Below are 21940 nucleotides of genomic sequence, written 5' to 3'. Positions count from 1 at the left end.
TAATGTTTTCTATATTACTCAAGACAACATATTTCCAACTTTACATGTTTCTCCCAGGTTGAAAGTGTTTAAAATATTGGTATGATCATACCTAAAATTCTTTCTCACAATCTACTAACCACCCCCCATCTGACAATCCCTTGGATTTATAAACTGCAGATGGTTTAGGCATACAACTTGTATTTCTACTGTCCCACACCTTCACTGCAAACTTGTCCCTCTGCCTTTCTCCCTTAAAACCATCAAGAACAGCCATGTGGCCAGGCAATGGCAGAAGAGAAAAGCAAAAAAAACAGCAAGAGAAGAAGAGGCAACACCATTACTCACTTAATAAAGTGTGGAGCTGGATGAACACGGCAGGCCAAGCAGTATCCTGGGAGCACAAAAGCTGATGTTTCGGGCCTAGGCCCTTCATCAGAAAATGGGGAGGGGGAGCGGGTTCTGAAATAAATAGGGAGAGAGGGGAAGTCGGATCAAAGATGGACAGAGGAGGAGAAGATAAGTGGAGAGGAGACAGACAAGAGGCGGGGATGGAGCCAATAGCGGTGAGTATAGATGGGGAGGTAGGGAGGGGATAGGTCAGTCCAGGGAGGACGGACAGGTCAAGGGGGCAGGATGAGGTTAGTAGGTAGGAAATGGGGGTGGGGCTTGAGGAGGGGATAGGTGGGAGGAAGGACAGGTTAGGGAGGCGGGGATGTGCTGAGCTGGTTTTGGGATGCAGTGGGGGGGAGGGGAGGTTTTAAAGCTGGTGAAATTCACATGGATACCATTGGGCTGCAGGGTTCCCAAGCGGAATATGAGTTGCTGTTCCTGCAACCTTCGGGTGGCATCGTTGTGGCACTGCAGGAGGCCCAGGTTGGACATGTCGTCTAAGGAATGGGAGGGGGAGTTGAAATGGTTTGCGACTGGGAGGTGCAGTTGTTTATTGCGAACCGAGCGGAGGTGTTCTGCAAAGCGGTCCCCAAGCCTCCACTTGGTTTCCCCAATGTAGAGGTAGCCACAATGGGTACAGCGGATGCAGTATAGCACATTGGCAGATGTGCAGGTGAACATCTGCTTGATGTGGAAAGTCTCCTTGGGGCCTGGGATGTGGGTGAGGGAGGTGTGGGGGCAGATGTAGCACTTCCTGTGGTTGCAGGGGAAGTGCCGGGTGTGGTGGGGTTGGAGGGGAGCGTAGAGCGGACTTGGGAGTCACGGAGAGAGTGGTCTCTCCAGCGGGCAGACAAGGGCGGGGATGGAAAAATGTCTTTGGTGGTGGGGTTGGATTGTAGATGGAGGAAGTGTCGGAGGATGATGCATTGTATCCAGATGTTGGTGAGATGGTATGAGAAGCACAGTTGGGGTCAAATTGGGAAGACTTGATCCCATCCCCTTGACCTGTCCATCCTCCCCGGACTGACCTATCCCCTCCCTTCCTCCCCACCTATACTCACCTCTACAGGCTCCATCCCCACCCTTTAATTTGTCTGTCTCCTCTCCACCTACCTTCTCCTCTAGTTATCTTCAATCTGCCTCCTCCTCTCTCCCTATTTATTTCAGAACCCTCTCCCTATCCCCCTTTTCTGATGAAGGGTCTCGGCCCAAAACATTAGCTTTTGTGCTCCTAAGATGCTTCATGGCCTGCTGTGTTCATCCAGCTCCGCACTTTGTTATCCCGGATTCTCCAGCATCTGCAGTTCTCATTATCTCTGATACCATTACTCACTTTAACACTTGCATCCAGAAGCTCAGATTCTAGCATTATGCACACTTTATGGGAAGCTTAGAAGCAGAATCTGAATGTGTTAAGACATCAAGGACAAGCAAAATGTAGCCTGGACAGAAAACAAGTGAAGAATTGTAGTGGGTCCTGGTAAATTGAGGAAATTTAAAGAGATAGACAGATTTTTAATTATTAATGGGTCGAAGGTAATGATGGATGGGAAGGAAAGTACAGTTGAGATCGAGATGAGATCAGCTATGATTGGTGGAGCAGTCTTGAGGGGTTGAATTGACCACTCCTTCTCCTAGTTCTTATGTTCACAGGGGTCAGCTTACCAGATGGGCAAGGTCACACACAGGATCCAGAAGATGACTCTGGTGGGTTGGTTAATAGAAGGGCACTGATTATACATTGAAAAACTTGATATACTAGCATGCCTGTCAGAAGCCTGTGGTCAGTGTCAGGAGCATGGACAATTCCAGCATTAAAATATCACACAGCTTTCATCAGAGTTTGGAGCTCTTTGCCAATTCCATAAGGACACTGTGGCCCATCCGTGATGCAGCACCTGGTAGTGAATGTCTTAGCTTTAATTGCAAGAAAGACAAAAGCTTCTCAAATTCGGGATGCTTCAGTGAAATCTCAGGCAGAAGCCAAACTAGGACTACTTGCTACCTCACAAGCTCAGTCTGCTGTTGTCTGAAGTGTTCAAGGAGGTGTGTAGGTTGTCAAGGTAATCCAGTATTTTATCCTCCAAAACATTACTAGGTTTGTTGTGAGTGGCAATAGCTTAATGCAGCACCAAGGACCACAGGCCTTTGTAAGACTGACAGCAATCTTCTGCCTAGTACCATCATTTTGCCAGTGCTGCTGCTGTTTCCTATCAGCTTCTCAGCTCAGACTGTAACTGGTCATGCTGAGCTGATCAAAATTCTCTTGTAAGGCCATCTGAGGTCTTCCCCAACTATGCTGCAATCCCTGGCAGAGCACTGCATAGAAAGATCACAGCAGGCAAAGGCAACACAGAAAACAAATTTAAAAGATGATTGCTCAACTTTTGTATCCAATCATTGATAGTTCAATTTATTAATTTCATTGAGAATTTTTATTGTGGCTTTTATTTTAGTATTATGGTCAAGAGGATGCTGCAATGGTTAGTAACAAATGAAATACTTACAGATGAGGTATGAGACCATTAGCAGGTCAGGAATTGTGGTTCTAATCACTTGTACAGTGTATCAGTCAATGACCAACAACCTTGCCACAAACGTGATGTATTGGTTGCCTCCTGCATCTTCTCAGATGATAACTTTCCAGTTGGTGACAAACACTATCCCTTCATGATAACAAGATTTTACAGCAGGCCATGCAGAACCTTGTCCAACATTCTGCCTCAAGCTCCAGAGTTCCTCCTGAACAGTCCAGGCAGCAGAAGTGTTGTTTAAGCACCCCAATTCCCTGCCTGTGTTGACTGTGCCTAAGTTCCTCAAAAAGGGGATACAAACTATTACATCCATGTCTAGGAGCAGGTATTTTCTGTAGAATCTTTACAGTCAGGGCTGAGTTCTTCAGGGCATCCCTACAGCCTTCAACTTTAAACATGCCATTAAATAATTCCACAAACTCAGCAAGTAGAAATCAATCAGTAAGTATTCGAAAAGTGAGATTTTTAAATTGGGCTTGGTGGCAGGAAGAGGGGGGAGGTGTGTGTGTTGGGGGGTGTGCTTGTCCTCTGTGCTTCGAATGTGTTTTAGGGATAAAAGCATCTGGTGCCCATCGGCTCAGAATGGCTATGCCGATGAGATTTGGTAATACACACTGCTTTGTTGAACAACCAAATATCAACCAAACCAAAATCCCCCTCATCCTCACCTACCACCCCACCAACCTCCGGATCCAACGCATCATCCTCCGATACTTCTGCCATCTGCAATCCGACCCCAAAGACATCTTTTTTCTTCCCCACCCTCATCTGCTTTTGGGAGGGTCCACTCTCTCCGTGACTCCCATGTCAGCTCCACACTTCCCTCCAACCTCACCACACCCGGCACTTTTCACTGCAACCGCAGGAAGTGCTACACCTGCCCCTACACCTCCCCCTCACACCCATCCCAGGTCCTCAGAAGATCTTCCTCATCAAGCAGATGTTCACCTGCACATCTGCTAATGTGGTATACTGTATCTGCTGTTCTTGTTGTGGCCTCCTCTATGTCAGGGAAACCAAGCGGAGGCTTGGGGTCCACTTTGCGGGACACCTACGCTCGGTTCGCAATAAACGCACCTCCCAGTCGCGAACCATTTCAACTCCCCCTCCCATTCCTTAGACGACATGTCCATCCCGGGCCTCCTGCAGTGCCACAACGATGCCACCCAAAGGTTGCAGAAACAACACTTCATATTTTGCTTGGGAACCCTGTGGCCCAATGGTACCAACTGCATCCCAAAACCAGCCCAGCTTGTTCCCACCTCCCTAACCTGTCCTTCCTCCCACCTATCCCCTCCTCCCACCTCAAGCCCTACCCTCATCTCCTACCTACTAGCCTCATCCCATCCCCTTGACCAGTCCATCCTCCCTGGACTGACCTATCCCCTCCCTATCTCCCCACCTACACTCACCTCTACTGGCTCCATCCACACCTCTTTGACTTGTCTGTCTCCTCTCCATCTTATATCCACCTCTCCCCCTCTCTCTATTTATTTCAGAATCCCCTTCCACTCCCGCATTTCTGAAGAAGGGTCTCGGCCCGAAACGTCAGCTTTCCTGCTCCTCTGCTGCTGCTTGGCCTGCTGTGTTCATCCAGCTCTACACCTTGTTATCTCAGATTCTCCAGCATCTGCAGTTCCTATTATCTCTGCTTTGTTGAAGTTTCATGTTGGCTGCAGATGATCCGAATCATTTCCAAAGATGGGCCTCTTTTAACTGTTGTGTGTGATCTGTGACCAACAAACAGTAGCTTGCTGGTTGTGGGTCAGTGGGAAATTAGTTGGCTCTTGTGTGATGCAGGCTGGCAGGTCGCTGCTGGGGTGGGGAAGGAAACTTGTGTAATCAAGGAATGGATGCAATATCCCTAAATTCTCACCACTGCCTGTTTGTTGGCCAACTGCATATTTTAAGCATGAGAAATGGACAACTGGCTGTTGAAAATACCCTCCAGTAAGCAACCACGTAATCTAATTAATATTGTTCTGAAACTTTTCAAAAGTATTCGTGTTGTATTGAAAAGTTGTGTCACAGCATTATTGTTTCACTCTGCCTTTGTACGTGTTTGTACCTGATGGTGAATGATTTGATTACTAGAGGGTTTATTTGGTTAACATAATAGAAAGGGACAGCTCCAATGGTCTTTCATTGCTCAAGGAGACTTGATGGATACAGTTTGAAACTGTAAGATGACTGAACCACAAGACTGCTTAAGACTTGCACTGAAATATGAACGCAGCACTCACTCATGGACTTCATTGAGATGAAATCCAATTTGTTGCTTCTCCCAACTTGCAATCCAGTGTTCCAGAGTCAGGTCAGCAGGCTTCTTTCTTTGCAAAATTTCTAATGTCTTAGCAACTGCATCTGCTTCTGTAGACATAGCTAGTTTGTAAAAGTGAACATTAGATGTTTGCACAGTATAGCAAAAATATCCAAAACATGAAATATCACAGCTTTGACTGTTTCGAGCCAAATGTAATGCTCAATGTGCACTTTTTTCCCCTCAGGAGATTGGTTCAGAATTTCAGGCATGGCTAAATTTAAACACAAGAAGTCCTATCTGGAGAAGATAATATTTAGTCAAGATAATGAACTAAAAAGTGAGTGCACAATAAAAACACAATGCAATATATACAGTACTATGTTGTCTGTTGTCCGAAAACACAACAAATTGCTAAGCAGAGTCAGTAATCAGATCTAAGATGGCTTTTTTCACGGTTGTGTAAGGAGACTTTATCACCATGAACCATAAAACTAACTCATGGGTTATGGACATTTCACAGGCATTGTCTGTGTTGCATACAAAGCCAGCTCTAACTTGCTAGTAGTGCAGCTTCTGCACTCTGACTTGTCGAGCAGAAGTCTAAGTTAAAGACTTGAAACTGAAATCATTAATTGCACTTGCATATACAGCTTTTTATGGGGGTTTCGCACTCTTACCACTATGTGACTTGAATGGTATTTCGTAATTTCTCTCCTAAATGGCCTACCTCTGACTTTATCGGAGACCCCCCAGCAGAGGAGATGCAGAATACACTATTTCAAATGTATTCATAAAGGTCTGGTGGAAATTATCTCAATATCATCCTTTTCTTTAAAATAAAGTCCATAAGGAGTCCTCATGTGATGATAAAGATATCGAGATAGCCCTAGGATCTATTTAGATGAATAGAGGATGAATGCAGTTCCAACAACAGTCAAGAAACTCAACACCTTCCAAGGCAAAGCAGTCTGGTAGACTGGCACCCAAGCCTGTGAGGCCATCTGAGATCTCCCTCATTGAAAGTTAGCAGCCTTCCACCAGTTGTGCTGCAACCCCTGGCATAGTGTTGCATGAGAGCACCACAGCAGGCAAAGGCAACACGGACAAACATCAAGGTAATGCACAAGGGTAATTATGTGACTTTTGTAAGCAGTCATGGACAGTTCAATTTATTAATTACATTCAGACTGTCGTTGTTGCTTTTATTTTAATATTGTGGTCTGGAGAATGCTGCGATGATTAGTAACAAATTGACGATGAGGTATGAGACTGTTGGTGAATGGGAGAATTGTGGCTGTAATCACTGCTAGACTTGAATACATCAACTTTCAACAACCTTGCCACAAAGGAGCTGTGTTGGTTGCCTCCTTCATCTTCTGATATGATCACTTTATAGTTAGTGGCAAAGACTGTTCCTTCATGATGGCAAAATTTGACAGCAGACAGTAATCTGATTCTCTTCTTCAACTGAAGTTGCCTCTACCACACTCACAGGAAGTACATTCTAGATTTTAAATGTTCATTGGGTATATGTTTTCTCTTCATGTCTCCATTGTTTCTTTTGACAATCATCCTAAGTGTGTGTTTGAAGGTCATGAAAAGATATTTATAAATGTAGGTAATCTGACTAATGATCTTAATTTCATTTTTTGAGCAATATTTAAACCAGTATGCAGGGAATGTCCTATTGAATGTCGCATATGTGGACTTTCACAAGATGTGTTAAGGTTAATAAATTTAGGAAATTGCAAGCAAACTGTTGACCTGGTTAAGAGGTGTCTCACAACAGTGTGTTTTGGGGATTTAACTTTTCATTGCATTTACTGAGACTTACTGACTACAATAGAAGATCATTTATCCAAGTATGCTGACAACAAATATTGTTGACATAATATGTATGCAGTTTAGTCAGGAGCTTGAAAGTTAAAGAACACACTAATAGATTGGGGGGCAAAACTATGGGAGATGGATTTCAATGCAATTAAGTAAAAGTCAACCATTTTTAGACCAAAACAGGAAGGATCTGATTTTGTTTTTTAAATGGTGAAAAGCTAGGATCAGTGGAAACTCCAAGAAATTTAGGATCAATGGACATACAGCAGTGAAATGCAGAAAGTCAAGTACAAAAGAAAAATCACCAATACCAATGAAATGTTACCTGTCGTAACTGGAGGTGTAAAATATAACAGGAAGTTTTGCTACAATCATATAAAGCACGGATTATATCATATTTGATGATTGTGCATTATACAGTTTTGGGTGATGCACTTTAGAAAGGATATACCGACAGGAAGAAATGCAGCATGATTTCACCAGAATGTTGCCAGAGTTCCCAGTTTTCAGTCAGAAGACTTCTCAGACTCTACTGGATGTAAGACACCTTTTCAAACAGGGTACTAATTATGGATTGGCTCCTCAATTATAATGATGCATATTATTTATTAGTGGAAAAAGTGTTAATAGTTTTTAAGAGGTGTTTACTTAGAGCAGCAATCTGAAAACTATTTCACTGACGTAGGCTGTGATGAAATAGACAACACAAAGATAAGACAAAGATAAATGTAACTCCACTAATATTGTTAATGGCATACTAGAAAACTCGTTCACAAATCATATCCGATCCAAGTAGCTACGGCTCAAATCAACATCAGTTTCTGTTCTGGTAAAAATATTCTCATATAAGGAACTCCAATTCTCTCTCTACAGTTATTATGAGAATCTTCCGTTTTTATTTAAGATTACCAGCATCTGCAGTATTTTGCTTTCATTGAACAGCAGCCTCAACTATTTAATGTTTAACAAACTCATAACAGATTATTGTAATTTGAGAACTATGTTTCTATGAATGCACATTTGTTTCCTTTCAGTTCTGTTCCAGAATGCTCATATGCCCTGGAACTATATATAGACCACTATAAACTTAGTCCAGTTTCGATTAATAAAAACATAACGATTTAAGAAATAGAAATACGTTTAAGCCTGAACCCTGAAGAGTCATACCAGATTCAAAACATTACCCCTGTTTGTCTTGCTTCAGAAACTACCACTCTGTTTGTTTCAGATTTCCAACAACTGCAGTATTTTCCTTTTATTAAACTGTACATTGTAAACCAGATGTGACCTCATCAATGTCCTGTGCAGTTGTAGGAGTTCTTCCCAATTTTTATACTTCACCACCTTGCGATAAAAGGCCAACATTCTGTTTGCCTTACTAATCACTTGCTGACTTTTTGTCTTTCATTAACCAGGACTCCAAGATCCCTCTGTGCTGCTCCATTCTGCACCTCTCCAATGAAATAATATTCTACTCTTTTATTCTTTTTCATTGGACAATCACTCATTACAGGTATTAGTCTAGTAACATTTTTAAACTGCTTCCTTAAATAAGGAGGCAATACTGCACACAGCACTCTAGATCTGTCCGGAGGTTAGTACGCTGGTACAACAAGTAATTAAGAAAGCTATGGAATACCATGATAATAAAATGTGAGGCCGGATGAACACAGCAGGCCAAGCAGCATCTCAGGAGCACAAAAGCTGACGTTTCGGGCCTAGACCCTTCATCAGAGAGGGGGATGGGGAGAGGGAACTGGAATAAATAGGGAGAGAGGGGGAGGCGGACTGAAGATGGAGAGTAAAGAAGATAGGTGGAGAGAGTATAGGTGGGGAGGGGATAGGTCAGTCCAGGGAAGACGGACAGGTCAAGGAGGTGGGATGAGGTTAGTAGGTAGATGGGGGTGCGGCTTGGGGTGGGAGGAAGGGATGGGTGAGAGGAAGAACCGGTTAGGGAGGCAGAGACAGGTTGGACTGGTTTTGGGATGCAGTGGGTGGGGGGGAAGAGCTGGGCTGGTTGTGTGGTGCAGTGGGGGGAGGGGACGAACTGGGCTGGTTTAGGGATGCAGTAGGGGAAGGGGAGATTTTGAAACTGGTGGTGAAGTCCACATTGATACCATATGGCTGCAGGGTTCCCAGGCGGAATATGAGTTGCTGTTCCTGCAACCTTCGGGTGGCATCATTGTGGCAGTGCAGGACGCCCATGATGGACATGTCATCTAGAGAATGGGAGGGGGAGTGGAAATGGTTTGCGACTGGGAGGTGCAGTTGTTTGTTGCGAACTGAGCGGAGGTGTTCTGCAAAGCGGTCCACAAGCCTCCGCTTGGTTTCCCCAATGTAGAGGAAGCCGCACCAGGTATAGTGGATGCAGTATACCACATTGGCAGATGTGCAGGTGAACCTCTGCTTAATGTGGAATGTCATCTTGGGGCCTGGGATAGGGGTGAGGGAGGAGGTGTGGGGGCAAGTGTAGCATTTCCTGCGGTTGCAGGGGAAGGTGCCGGGTGTGGTGGGGTTGGAGGGCAGTGTGGAGCGAACAAGGGAGTCACGGAGAGAGTGGTCTCTCCGGAGAGCAGACAGGGGTGGGGATGGAAAATGTCTTGGGTGGTGGGGTCGGATTGTAAATGGCGGAAGTGTCGGAGGATGATGCGTTGTATCCGGAGGGTGGTAGGGTGGTGTGTGAGAACGAGGGGGATCCTCTTGGATCCCAGATGTCCAAGTTCTTTAAGGACCGCAACTTTCCCCCCACAGTGATCGAGAACGCCCTTGACCGTGTCTCCCGTATTTCCCGCAACACATCCCTCACACCCCGCCCCCACCACAACCGCCCTAAGAGGATCCCCCTCATTCTCACACACCACCCTACCAACCTCCGGATACAACGCATCATCCTCCGACACTTCTGCCATTTACAATCCGACCCCACCACCCAAGACATTTTTCCATCCCCACTCCTGTCTGCTTTCCGGAGAGACCACTCTCTCCGTGACTCCCTTGTTCGCTCCACACTGCCCTCCAACCCCACCACACCCGGCACCTTCCCCTGCAACCGCAGGAAATGCTACACTTTTCCCCACACCTCCTCCCTCACCCCTATCCCAGGCCCCAAGATGACATTCCACATTAAGCAGAGGTTCACCTGCAAATCTGCCAATGCGGTATACTGCATCCACTGTACCCGGTGCGGCTTCCTCTACATTGGGGAAACCAAGCGGAGGCTTGGGGACCGCTTTGCAGAACACCTCCGCTCAGTTCGCAACAAACAACTGCACCTCCCAGTCGCAAACCATTTCCACTCCCCCTCCCATTCTCTAGATGACATGTCCATCATGGGCGTCCTGCACTGCCACAATGATGCCACCCGAAGGTTGCAGGAACAGCAACTCATATTCCGCCTGGGAACCCTGCAGCCATATGGTATCAATGTGGACTTCACCACCAGTTTCAAAATCTCCCCTTCCCCTACTGCATCCCTAAACCAGCCCAGTTCGTCCCCTCCCCCCACTGCACCACACAACCAGCCCAGCTCTTCCCCCCCACCCACTGCATCCCAAAACCAGTCCAACCTGTCTCTGCCTCCCTAACCAGTTCTTCCTCTCACCCATCCCTTCCTCCCACCCCAAGCCGCACCCCCATCTACCTACTAACCTCATCCCACCTCCTTGACCTGTCCGTCTTCCCTGGACTGACCTATCCCCTCCCTACCTCCCCACCTATACTGTCTCCACATATCTTCTTTACTCTCCATCTTCGGTCCGCCTCCCCCTCTCTCCCTATTTATTCCAGTTCCCTCTCCCCATCCCCCTCTCTGATGAAGGGTCTAGGCCCGAAACGTCAGCTTTTGTGCTCCTGAGATGCTGCTTGGCCTGCTGTGTTCATCCAGCCTCACATTTTATTATCTTGGAATTCTCCAGCATCTGCCGTTCCCATTATCTCTGATACTATGGAATACCATTCTTTATTTGAGGAATTGAATATAAAATAAAGGATGTAATGCTTCAGTTATGTAGGGCATTTGTGAGGCTATATCTTGTATACTGTGTGCAGCTATAGTCTCCTTATTTAAAGGAGGATGCAAATGCATTGTGGTAGGATCAGTGGGTGTTTACTAGATTGATATTTGGAATGAGTAGTTTGCCTAATAAAGAAAGGTTGGACAGACTAGGCTTGTTTCTGTTGGAGTTTAGAAGAGTGAGAGTTGAGTTAATTGAATTACATAAGGTCCTAGATTGTTTTGAAAAGAAAGACCTTGGAAAGGGTCTTTCCTCACGTAGTCAATCCAGACCATAAGCACTGTTTAAAAATTAGGCACCATTCTTTTTGAACAGAGAAAAAACATTTTTTCTCTAAGAAAGTTGTGTGACTTCAGAACTCTTTGTGGTGTCGCTGAATACTTCTCAGGCAGAATTAGGTAGATTCTCATTTGACAAGGGACTCCAAGATAAGTAATTAGGAATGTGGAATTCAAAATAAAACAAAACAGATCAGCTACGGTGCTACTGAATAATGGAGCAGGTTTTCGGGGCAGAATTTAATCTCCAAAGTAAGCAAGCTTAGTCTGATCCTAACTTGCATGCTCATGTCTCACTAACACCCTGTAGAACTGAAGCATACCGTCCCCATTTTTGCATTCAATTCTTCGTACAATGAACAATAATATTTTATTAGCTTTCTTAATTACGTGCAGCATGCTAGTCTTTTGCAACTCATACAGCAGCATACCCAGATTTCTCTGCATGTCAGAAATGTGTAATCTCTCAAGATTTATAATTTTACATTTTCCCACATTATAGTCCATTTGCCCTGCCTAAACACTGTAAATTTCTTTGTAGCCTCGTTAAGTAAGTTGTGAAAACACTTTATCTATCTATGGTCATGTCATCAGGAAACTTAGCATAATTCCTTTTGTGCCTTCATCCAAGTTGAGCACATCATGCCAACCAGGAAATTACTAATTTATAACCACTCTGTTTCCTGTTATCTAGTGATTCTTCTATGCATGCCAATACATTACTGCCTACATAAGGAGCTTTCATTTTCTGCAATAATCTTTGATGTGGAACCTAATCAAATGCCTCTGGAAATCCATGTACAGTGCAATAACCAGTTCACCTTTATCTACAACACATTTTACTTCTTCAAAGAATTCCAATAAATTGATTAAATACAGGTTCACACTAACTCTAAACCTAGTGCAGTTAGATAGCAAGTTCCAGGATTTTTGACCAAGTCAACAAATGTGGTTCCAAGATATGTGCAAGATAAAGGAGGAGGTCCTGTGGAGGCAATATGAGCAGTTTGTTCTTCTAACCTTATCGCAGGTTCACAAAACCATGTTGATTCTGTTTAATTAACTTGAACTTTTCTAAATGCTTTGCTATAATACCCTTAATAATAGCTTCTAACATTTTTCCACTGACATGTTAAGCTAACTGGCCAATGGATTCCTGCTTTCGTCTCCTTCCCTTTTCAAATAAAGGAGCAACATTTGTTATTATCCAATCAAACTGAACTTTTCCAGCTTCCAGGGAATTTTGGAAAATTAAAACCGTGCAACAGTATTTGATTAGCCAATGCCTTTAAGAGCCTAGGATAAACTCAGAACCCAGGACTTGGCAGCGGTAGCTACAGTTCCAACAATTTACTCAGCACCGCTTTGGTGACAGTGATTTTCCGGAGCTCCGCCCTTCCGATCAGTTTTTGATTTACAGCTATTTGTTGCACTTTGTCTCCTCTATAATAAAGGCCGATTAAAAATACCTGTTCAAATAATCTGCCATCTCTTTATTTTACATTATTGACTTTTTAAAAACAGATTGGGGGGAGAAAGGCCGTGGATTTCACAATTCTTGATCTTTATCTTGGGGTAGTTGAGACATGCGAAACAGAAAGAGTCTCAATCTCTCTCCAGCCATTTTAGCACAACTCAGCATGGGCTATTCTCTGATGCCAAGCCAATTAATATTAAACAAAAATATCCGGGACAGATAAGCAGCATCAGATTGTCCCCATTCCTTCGAAAAAAGTATCACTAGACTTAAAGTGGAGAAGATTTGATATCTTTTAATTTCAATCCTTTCCTGTGCCTCAACTCTGTGGCAATGGTTAACTCACTTCGCCTTCCGTGGAAAACGAATTAGTCAACTGAACTGTACGAAGCCAAGCAAAGGATGTGAAGCGAAACTACTGTTTAAAACAAATGTCATACCAATTTCTACGCGAGGAGGAGGGGGACGATGGCTTAAGGAGCGCGCGACAGCTTTCAGGGCTGCATTTTCCTGAAGACAATAAATAGCATCGATCGCCAAATCAGTGGATGACAGCAAAGTTAAATCGGCACCTGAATATACGTCGTTGGACCAGAAATTATGAGTTCATTCGCAAATGTGCAAATTTTGTCAGAGATAGGACATTAGCTTCCCAGCACAGTGCAAAGTGGCAGTTAGCAATCAGCCAGCAAGTGGCAGAATTAGTTATTTCTTAAATTGTTCATAAACTATTATTAAAATATACTAATACTACAAGTGACTGTCCATAAATTCTCTGCAAAACCAGTATTTTAAAACTAACTATAGTGAAAAATTATCACCTCGTCTCCTGGAAAGCTGTCAGTTACGTACTCTTTAATCTTCTAAGTCCAAAGTTTACGTTATCTGAGCTCAATAACATTGGTAATAAAACACATCTTATACTTCCTGCTTCCGACAAACTCGAAGTGTCGTGAGCACCCTCTAGATTGGAGGAGTTCAGTGAAGATGTTGCAGTGTTAGCTGTGCAAGGAGGACCCCAGAACGCGTACTTCTTTAACCGGGAGCCTAACCCTCCCTCCACTGACCCCCTCACCCGCCTCCAACACAAGTCCTCCTCCTGGACACCACCCCCAAGCCTCCTACCCTCCCTCAACCTCTTCATCTTCAACTGCCGTCGAGACATTGACTGCCTCAACCTCTCCACCCCTCTCACCCATTCCAACCTCTCCCCCGCAGAACGCGCAGCCCTCCGCTCCCTCCGTTCCAACCCCAACCTCACCATCAAACCCACAGACAAGGGAGGTGCAGTGGTAGTATGGTGCACTGACCTCCACATCGCCGAGGCTAAACGCCAACTCTCCAACACCTCCTCCTACCGCCCCCTTGATCATGACCCCACCCCCGAGCACCAAACCATCATCTCCAATACCATCCATGACCTCATCACCTCAGAGGACCTCCCACCCACAGCCTCCAACCTTATTATTCCCCAACCCCGCACGGCCTGTTTCTATCTCCTTCCCAAAATCCACAAACCTCCCTGCCCTGGTCGACCCATTGTCTCAGCCTGTTCCTGCCCCACCGAATTCATCTCCACCTATCTGGACTCCATTTTCTCCCCTTTGGTCCAGGAACTCCCTACCTACATCCGTGACACCACCCACGCCCTCCACCTCCTCCAGAACTTCCAATTCCCTGGCCCCCAACACCTCATTTTCACCATGGACGTCCAGTCCCAACACACCTGTATTCCTCATGGAGATGGCCTCAAGGCCCTCCGCTTCTTCCTGTCCCGCAGGCCCGACCAGTCCCCCTCCACCGACACACTCATCCGCCTAGCCGAACTCGTCCTCACCCTCAACAATTTCTCTTTCGATTTATCCCACTTCCTACAGACAAAGGGGGTGGCCATGGGTACCCGCATGGGCCCAAGCTATGCCTGCCTCTTTGTAGGTTACGTGGAACAGTCTCTAATCCGCACCTACACAGGCCCCAAACCCCACCTCTTCCTCCGTTACATTGATGACTGTATCGGCGCCGCCTCTTGCTCCCCAGAGGAGCTCGAACAGTTCATCCACTTCACCAACACCTTCCACCCCAACCTTCAGTTCACCTGGGCCATCTCCAGCACATCCCTCACCTTCCTGGACCTCTCAGTCTCCATCTCAGGTAACCAGCCAGAAATTGATGTCCATTTCAAGCCCACCGACTCCCACAGCTACCTAGAATACACCTCCTCCCACCCACCCTCCTGCAAAAATTCCATCCCCTATTCCCAATTCCTCCGCCTCCGCCGCATCTGCTCCCAGGATGAGGCATTCCACTCCCGCACATCCCAGATGTCCAAGTTCTTCAAGGACCGCAGCTTTCCCCCCGCAGTGGTCGAGAACGCCCTTGACCACATCTCCCGCAACACATCCCTCACACCCCGTCCCCGCCAAAACCGCCCCAATAGGATCCCCCTCGTTCTCACACACTACCCCACCAACCTCCCAATACAACGCATCATCTTCCGACACTTCCGCCATTTACAATCCGACCCCACCACCCAAGACATTTTCCATCCCCATCCTTGCCTGCCTTCTAGAGAGACCACTCTCTCCGTGACTCCCTTGTTCACTCCACACTCCCCTCCAACCCCACCACACCCTGCACCTTCCCCTGCAACTGCAGGAAGTGCTACACTTGCCCCCACACCTCCTCCCTCAACCACATCCCAGGCCCCAAGATGACTCTCCATATTAAGCAGAGGTTCACCTGCACATCTGCCAATGTGGTATACTGTATCCATTGTACCCAGTGTGGCTTCCTCTACATTGGGGAAACCAAGCGGAGGCTTGGGGACCGCTTTGCAGAATACTTCCGCTCGGTTCGCAATAAACAACTGCACCTCCCAGTCGCAAACCATTTTAACTCTCCCTCCCACTCTTTAGACGACATGTCCATCATGGGCCTCCTGCAGTGCCACAATGATGCCACCCGAAGGTTGCAGGAACAGCAACTCATATTCCGCTTGGGAACCCTGCAGCCCAATTGTATCAATGTGGACCTCACCAGCTTCAAAATCTCCCCTTCCCCCATCGCATCCCAAAACCAGCCCAGTTCATCCCCTCCCCCACTACATCACACCACCAGCCCAGCTCATCCCCTCCACCCACTGCATCCCAAAACCAACCCAGCCTGTCTCTGCCTCCCTAACCTGTTCTTCCCCTCACCCATCCCTTCCTCCCACCTCAAGTCACACCTCCATTTCCTACCTACTAACCTCATCCCACCTCCTTGACCTGTCCATCTTCCCTGGACTGACCTATCCCCTCCCTACCTCCCCACCTATACTCTCTCCACCTATCTTCTTTACTCTCCATCTTCAGTCCGCCTCCCCCTCTCTCCCTATTTATTCCAGAACCCTCTCCCCATCCCCCTCTCTGATGAAGGGTCTAGGCCCGAAATGTCAGCGTTTGTGCTCCTGAGATGCTGCTTGGCCTGCTGTGTTCATCCAGCTTCACACTTTATTATCTTGGATTCTCCAGCATCTGCAGTTCCCATTATCTCTGCTTACCATCCAGTTAGCAGAGGTCCGCTCGCATGAGGGAGGCGTGCTACTTCTCTTTTTTCAGACTCTCAGTTGGGAAAGGAAATGAATACCCTGTCGCTGATGATTGTTGTGTTTCGCTTCAACTGAAACCGCTATTTCCCATGGACAGACAGTGGTTTCTCAACTATGGAGGGGAGTTGCGCGTTGTGACCTGCTGAATTCCCGAGACAAGGAAATTAAAAATTCTGTAGGTAATTTCTCCATGTCCGGAACTCTCCAAAAATATCAACTTTTAGTTGGACAATGTGGAGGGTGTCCACAGTTAATAGTTGGTCAGGAAAAGTTAGGTAACCAGAAACCTCATGCAACTTCTAAGTAACTGTTAACCTGAGCTCAACTTACCCATCTAACCCGCAAACACACCTTAGCCTGACTCCTTGCATGCCTCCAAACCCTGAACCCTCCCAGACCTCATAATACCTCCGTCCCCAATAAAATAACCCTCCATCCCCCTAGGATCCGATTATCCGGCCCCCATAACCCAGCCCAGCAACTCCCCTCTCCAGGGGCCTGCAGCCACCTCCTCAGGACCTGACACCAGTTCTCCACCCTGCACCTTCCCCCTCCTAGGATCAACATCTCACCTGCCAAAAGCATAACTGCCTTTCCCCTTGAAACCCAACACCTCCTTTGATCCCAGCCCCCACCACTACCTCAGAACATAACTCCCTCTCCCCCAATTCTTGTCACCTTCACGATCTGACACCCACCCTCCCCCAGGACCCAACTCACCCCTTTCTTACCAACTGACCTGAGACACCCTTTTCCTCTCCAGTCCCCTCAGGAACCCAATACCTTCTGACAATGCTGACTGGTCCTAAACACTCAATTGGTTACCTGGAACCCTACTGGCCTGGTGCCTTATTAACCCAACAGTTAACCCACATGGCAACCGACTTATCTGACACCCTTCCCACCTGGCTTCCTAACTTCACACTTACCTTATACATTTCACAGGAGCTGTCAAAGTGGCTGTCTGTGCTGCTGGACATTTAAATCATGAAATGCAGCTAATAGTGCCATGAAAATGTGAGCGTGACTTGCCTTCCATTGAATATCCAGCACTATGAGGACACAGTTGGATTTAAAGTACCCTCCTCACGACTGGAATCTTCTGCCAAAAGTGTGGACCTACTTCTTAAGAGAAAAAAATAGGACTGAGAGGCAATCTGACTGATTGCCGACCTCAGAAAATCTGACCCAATATTTATCTCTCAGCTAACATCGCTAAAACAACATGTCTGCTCATTTTCTTGTTGCTGTTTGTGTCTAGTTTTAATTCTCTACATTACTAAAGTAACTGCATTTGTTTTGATTCCAGGAGTGACTGTCAAATTAGTAACTTTTTTTGTTTAAAGTAGACAAAATCGATAGCCCAGATCCTTACTGAGAAAATAAAATCACCATATTCTAACTGTCTTGAACAAACAAATGAAATTTTACTATACAAGATTAGAAAAGTAAGAACAATCTATGACATATATATATCTAATCTATACGCTAACATTTAGAATTAATATGAGGTAAATATGATTTAACAGGTAAATGGTGGTCAAACACTCCACAAGAGCACTTTAAATAGTTAATGCAGACAAGACAGCTACCAACCAGACATTAGTCACATTGTGGGTAAACAAACCTCATTAAAAATCAGAGATAGTAGGAACTGCCGTTGCTGGAGAATCTGAGATAACAAGGTGTAGAGCTGGATGAACACAGCAGGCCAAGCAGGAAAGCTGACGTTTCAGGTTGAGACCTTTCTTCAGAAATGGGGGAGGGCAAGGGGATTCTGAAATAAATAGGGAGAGGAGGGAGGAGGATAGAAGATGGATAAAGGAAAAGATAGGTGGAGAGGGGACAGACACGTCAAAGAGGTGGGGTTGGAGCCAATAAAGGTGAATGTATGTGGGGAGGTAGGGAGGGGATAGGTCGGTCCAGGGAGGACGGACAGGTCAAGGAGGCGGGATGAGGCTAGTAGGTAGGAAACGGGGGTGGGGCTTGAGGTGGGAGGAATGATTGGGGAGGCGCGGACAAACTGGGCTGGTTTTGGATGTGGTAGGGCGAGGGGAGATTTTGAAATTTGTGAAGTCCACATTGACATCATTGGGCTGTAGGGTTCCCAAGTGAAATATGAGATGCTGTTCCTGCAGCCTTTGGGTGGCATCTTTATGGCCATGCAGGAAGCCTAGGATGAACATATCGTCCAAGGAGTGGGAGGGAGAGTTGAAATGGATTGCGACTGGAAGTGCAATTGTTTGTTGCGAACGGAGTGTAGGTGTTCCACAAACCGGTCCCCAAGCCTCTGCTTCGTTTCCCTGATGCAGAGGAGGCCACAACAGGAACAGCGAATACAGTATGCCACATTAGCCGTTGTGCAGGTGAATATCTGTTTGATATGGAAGGTCTTCTTAGGGCCTGGGATGGCGGTGAGGGGGCAGGTGTAGCACTTCCTGCAGTTGCAGGGAAAAGTGCAGGGGGTGGTGGGTAGTATGGACAGGACAAGGGAGTCACAGAGAGAGTGGTCCCTCCAGAAGGCAGATAAAGGTGGGGAGGGAAAGATGTCTTTGGTAGTGGGGTCAGATTGCAGATGGCAGAAATGTCGGTGGATGATGTGTGAAATATGAGATGCTGTTCCTGCAGCCCAAGGGTATCAATTTGGACATCACAAGCTTCAAAATCTCTCCTCCCCCAACCACATCCCAAAACCAGCCCAGCTCGTCCCTGCCTCCCTAACCATTCCTCCCACCTCAAGCCCCACCCCCATCTCCAACCCACTAGCCTCATCCCGCGCTCCCCCCCGACCTGTCCATCCTCCCTATACCGACCTATCCACTCCTTAGCTCCCCACCTACGTTCACCTTTACTGGCTCCATTCCCACCTTTTTGATCGCTCTGTCTCCTCTCCACCTATCTTCTCCTCTATCCACCTTCCATCCGCCTCCCCCCCCACTATTTATTTCAGAATCTGCTTCCCCTCCCGCATTTCTGAAGAAGAGTCTCGACCCAAAACGTCAGCTTCCCTGCTCCTCTGCTGCTGCTTGGCCTGCTGTGTTCACCCAGCTCTACACCTTGTTATCCCATTAAAAATTAATTTCCTTTCAAGGGATTCCACTGCTCCACTTCTGAAGACTTTTGCATGGAGCCCAGTCAAAGCCTCCCTAAATCAGATTGCTTGCATCTTACTGGTTCTATCTCTTCTCCAGAGAATGAAATTCCCAGTATTCCTGAGGTTGCTCATTACTGGCACAATTCACCTTTCATCAAACAGTGAGCTGAATGTTTCTAAACTCCAACCTTTCCCAGGTGCATCAAGAAAATATTACTTGTGGGCTGCCTGCAATCCACGATTAATAGCTTCCATGGGTTTTTCTTATCCTAATTGCCTGGAGTCTGTTAACAGCAGCACTTGTGTTTCCTGAAACTTTTCTGCTTCAGCACTCTCTGATCTTCAAACTGCAACACTGAGCTCTGAACTGCATCTAACTTCTCTCTCAATGAACACTGATATATCCAACTCCATGGTAAAATGGATTTCCCTGTTCTATTCTTATCCAAGCTTGGGGCTAAGTTGCAATTTTGTCATTGATCTGATGAAGTAAATGGGTTTACAGCCTTTTAGATTTCAGTGAAAGCTTTTAATCCCAAATGTTCAGCTCAGCCGGCCCAGTTGTAGTTTCTAAACTGGTCTTTCTAGCTTTTATGTCTCAAAGCAATGTGGCCCCAAAGCTTTAAAATGCACGAAGCTCCAAGACGCTTGAAACACATATATCACATTTTCTACTGTCATACTTTAATTACTAAAATCTAAAAATTACATACAGAGTACATGAACTATGCAATAGAGATTCACACTACATTTATAAAACACCTCACTGGCTATAATGCAAGAATTTATCACTAAGAACATAAATTCAGCAAGGGAGGAAAGAGATGGAATGAGAGGGTCAGTGAGGAAGGGAGAGGCTTCAAGACTCAGTGGAGAAACTCTGAAGGAGAAGATAACTACAAGAGTCCTGAAGAGTGAAGGAGATTTTGGGGAAAATAGAGCCTCTGAGGGAGTGAGAGAAACTGTAGCAGTCAGCAAAGAAGAGGCAAGTAATGGTGATCATTTAGGAAGCAAGCAACTGTGGGGGTCAGTGAGGGAAATCAACAGGGGTCATTGAGGGAGAGTCATAGAATCATACAGCATAGATACAGATCCTTCAGTCCAACTAGTCCGTGCCAAACATCATCCCAAGCTAAACTAGTCCCATCTGCCTGATCCTGGCCCATATCTCTTCAGGAGGTGGTAAGAACTGCCAATGCCGGAGTCTGAGATAACAAGATGTAGAGTTGGATAAACACAGCAGGCCAGGCAGCATCAGAGAAGCAGGAAAGCTGACGTTTCGGGTCTGGACCTGTTTTTCTGAAGAAGGGTCCAGACCCAAAATGTCAGCTTTGCTGCTCCTTGATGCTGCCTGGCCTGCTGTGTTTATCCAGCTTTACACCTTGTTATCCCATATCCCTCCAATTCATGTATCCATCGAAATGTCTTTCAAACATTATACTTGTACCCACATCCACCACTTCCTCAGGAAGTTCATTCCAAACGTGAACCGTCTTTTTGTAAAAAAAATTGCTCCTTATATCTTTTTAAAATCTCTTTCCTTATACCTAAAAAATGTGTCCCCTAGTCTTGTAATTCCCCATCTCAGGGAAAAATACAACTACCATCAAGTCTATCCATACCTCTCATTTTACAAACTTCTGTCAGGTCACTTCTCAGCTCATCTGCTCTAGTGAAAAAAGTCCCAGCCTATCCAGCCTTTCTTAGTAACTCAAAACTTCCATACCCGACAACATCCTGGTAAAATCTCTTCCGAACCCTTTCCAGTTTGATAATATCGTTCCAATACCTTGGTGACCAGACCTGGACACAGTATTTCAGAAGTGGCCTCAACAATGTCCTGTACAACCTCAACATAATGACTCAACTCCTATACATGAAGGACTGAGCAATGAAGGAAAGCATGCCAAATGCCTTTTTAACCATCCCGTCTGACACAACCTTTAAAGAATTGTGTACCTGCACCCCAAGGTCCTTCTGTTCTACACTGCTACCCAAGGCCCTACCATTAATTGTACAAGCCCTACCCTTGTTTGTTGTACCAAAATACAACACCTTGCATTTATCCAGATTGAACTCCATCTGCCATTTTCCAGCCCATTGACCCACTTGATCAAGATCTATTTGTAGTCTTCGAAAACTTTCTGCACTGTCTACAATGCCACAAATTTTGGTGTCATCTGCAAACTTCCTAACCAAGCATTCTATATTTTCATTCAAACCATTTACATAAATGACAAACAAAAGAGGACCCAGAACAGATCCTTGAAGAACACTGCTAGTCACATGCCTCCAGTCCGAAAAGCAACCCTCCACCATTACTCTCCGTTTCCTGTCATTAAGCCAATTATGTATCCAATTGGCAAGATCACCCCTAATCTCATGCTACCTAACTTTGCTAATTAGTCTATCATGCGTAGTCAAAGGCTTTACTAAAGTCTAAATAAATAACATATACTGCTCTGCCATCATAAACCTTTTTGGTAA

At 45.8% G+C, this 21940-nt stretch overlaps 1 protein-coding gene across 6 annotated transcripts in view; it reads right to left on the bottom strand.

Annotated features, from left to right (window-relative positions):
• Positions 1-14102, bottom strand: part of LOC125467550 (probable thiopurine S-methyltransferase) — a 39851-nt gene extending 25749 nt beyond the window's left edge. For 2 of the 6 annotated variants that reach the window (XM_059653172.1, XM_059653177.1), the window contains exons 1-2: positions 13592-13761; positions 5150-5288 (exon numbers count right to left, since the gene is read on the bottom strand). In XM_059653172.1, the coding sequence (XP_059509155.1) occupies positions 5150-5286 (137 nt within the window). In that variant the 5' untranslated portion in view covers positions 5287-5288; positions 13592-13761. Of the gene's footprint in view, positions 1-5149; positions 5289-13591; positions 13763-14031 lie in introns of those variants that run through there. The other 4 variants (XR_009446987.1, XM_059653166.1, XM_059653164.1 and 1 more) reach the window with 4 other exon arrangements.
• Positions 14103-21940: the final 7838 nt, after the last annotated feature.

The sequence above is a fragment of the Stegostoma tigrinum genome, chromosome 2 (assembly GCF_030684315.1).
Source record: "Stegostoma tigrinum isolate sSteTig4 chromosome 2, sSteTig4.hap1, whole genome shotgun sequence".
Taxonomy (NCBI): Eukaryota; Metazoa; Chordata; class Chondrichthyes; order Orectolobiformes; family Stegostomatidae; genus Stegostoma; species Stegostoma tigrinum.
Note: the sequence above shows the minus strand (reverse complement) of the source record. Positions and strands in the feature narration are given on the sequence as shown.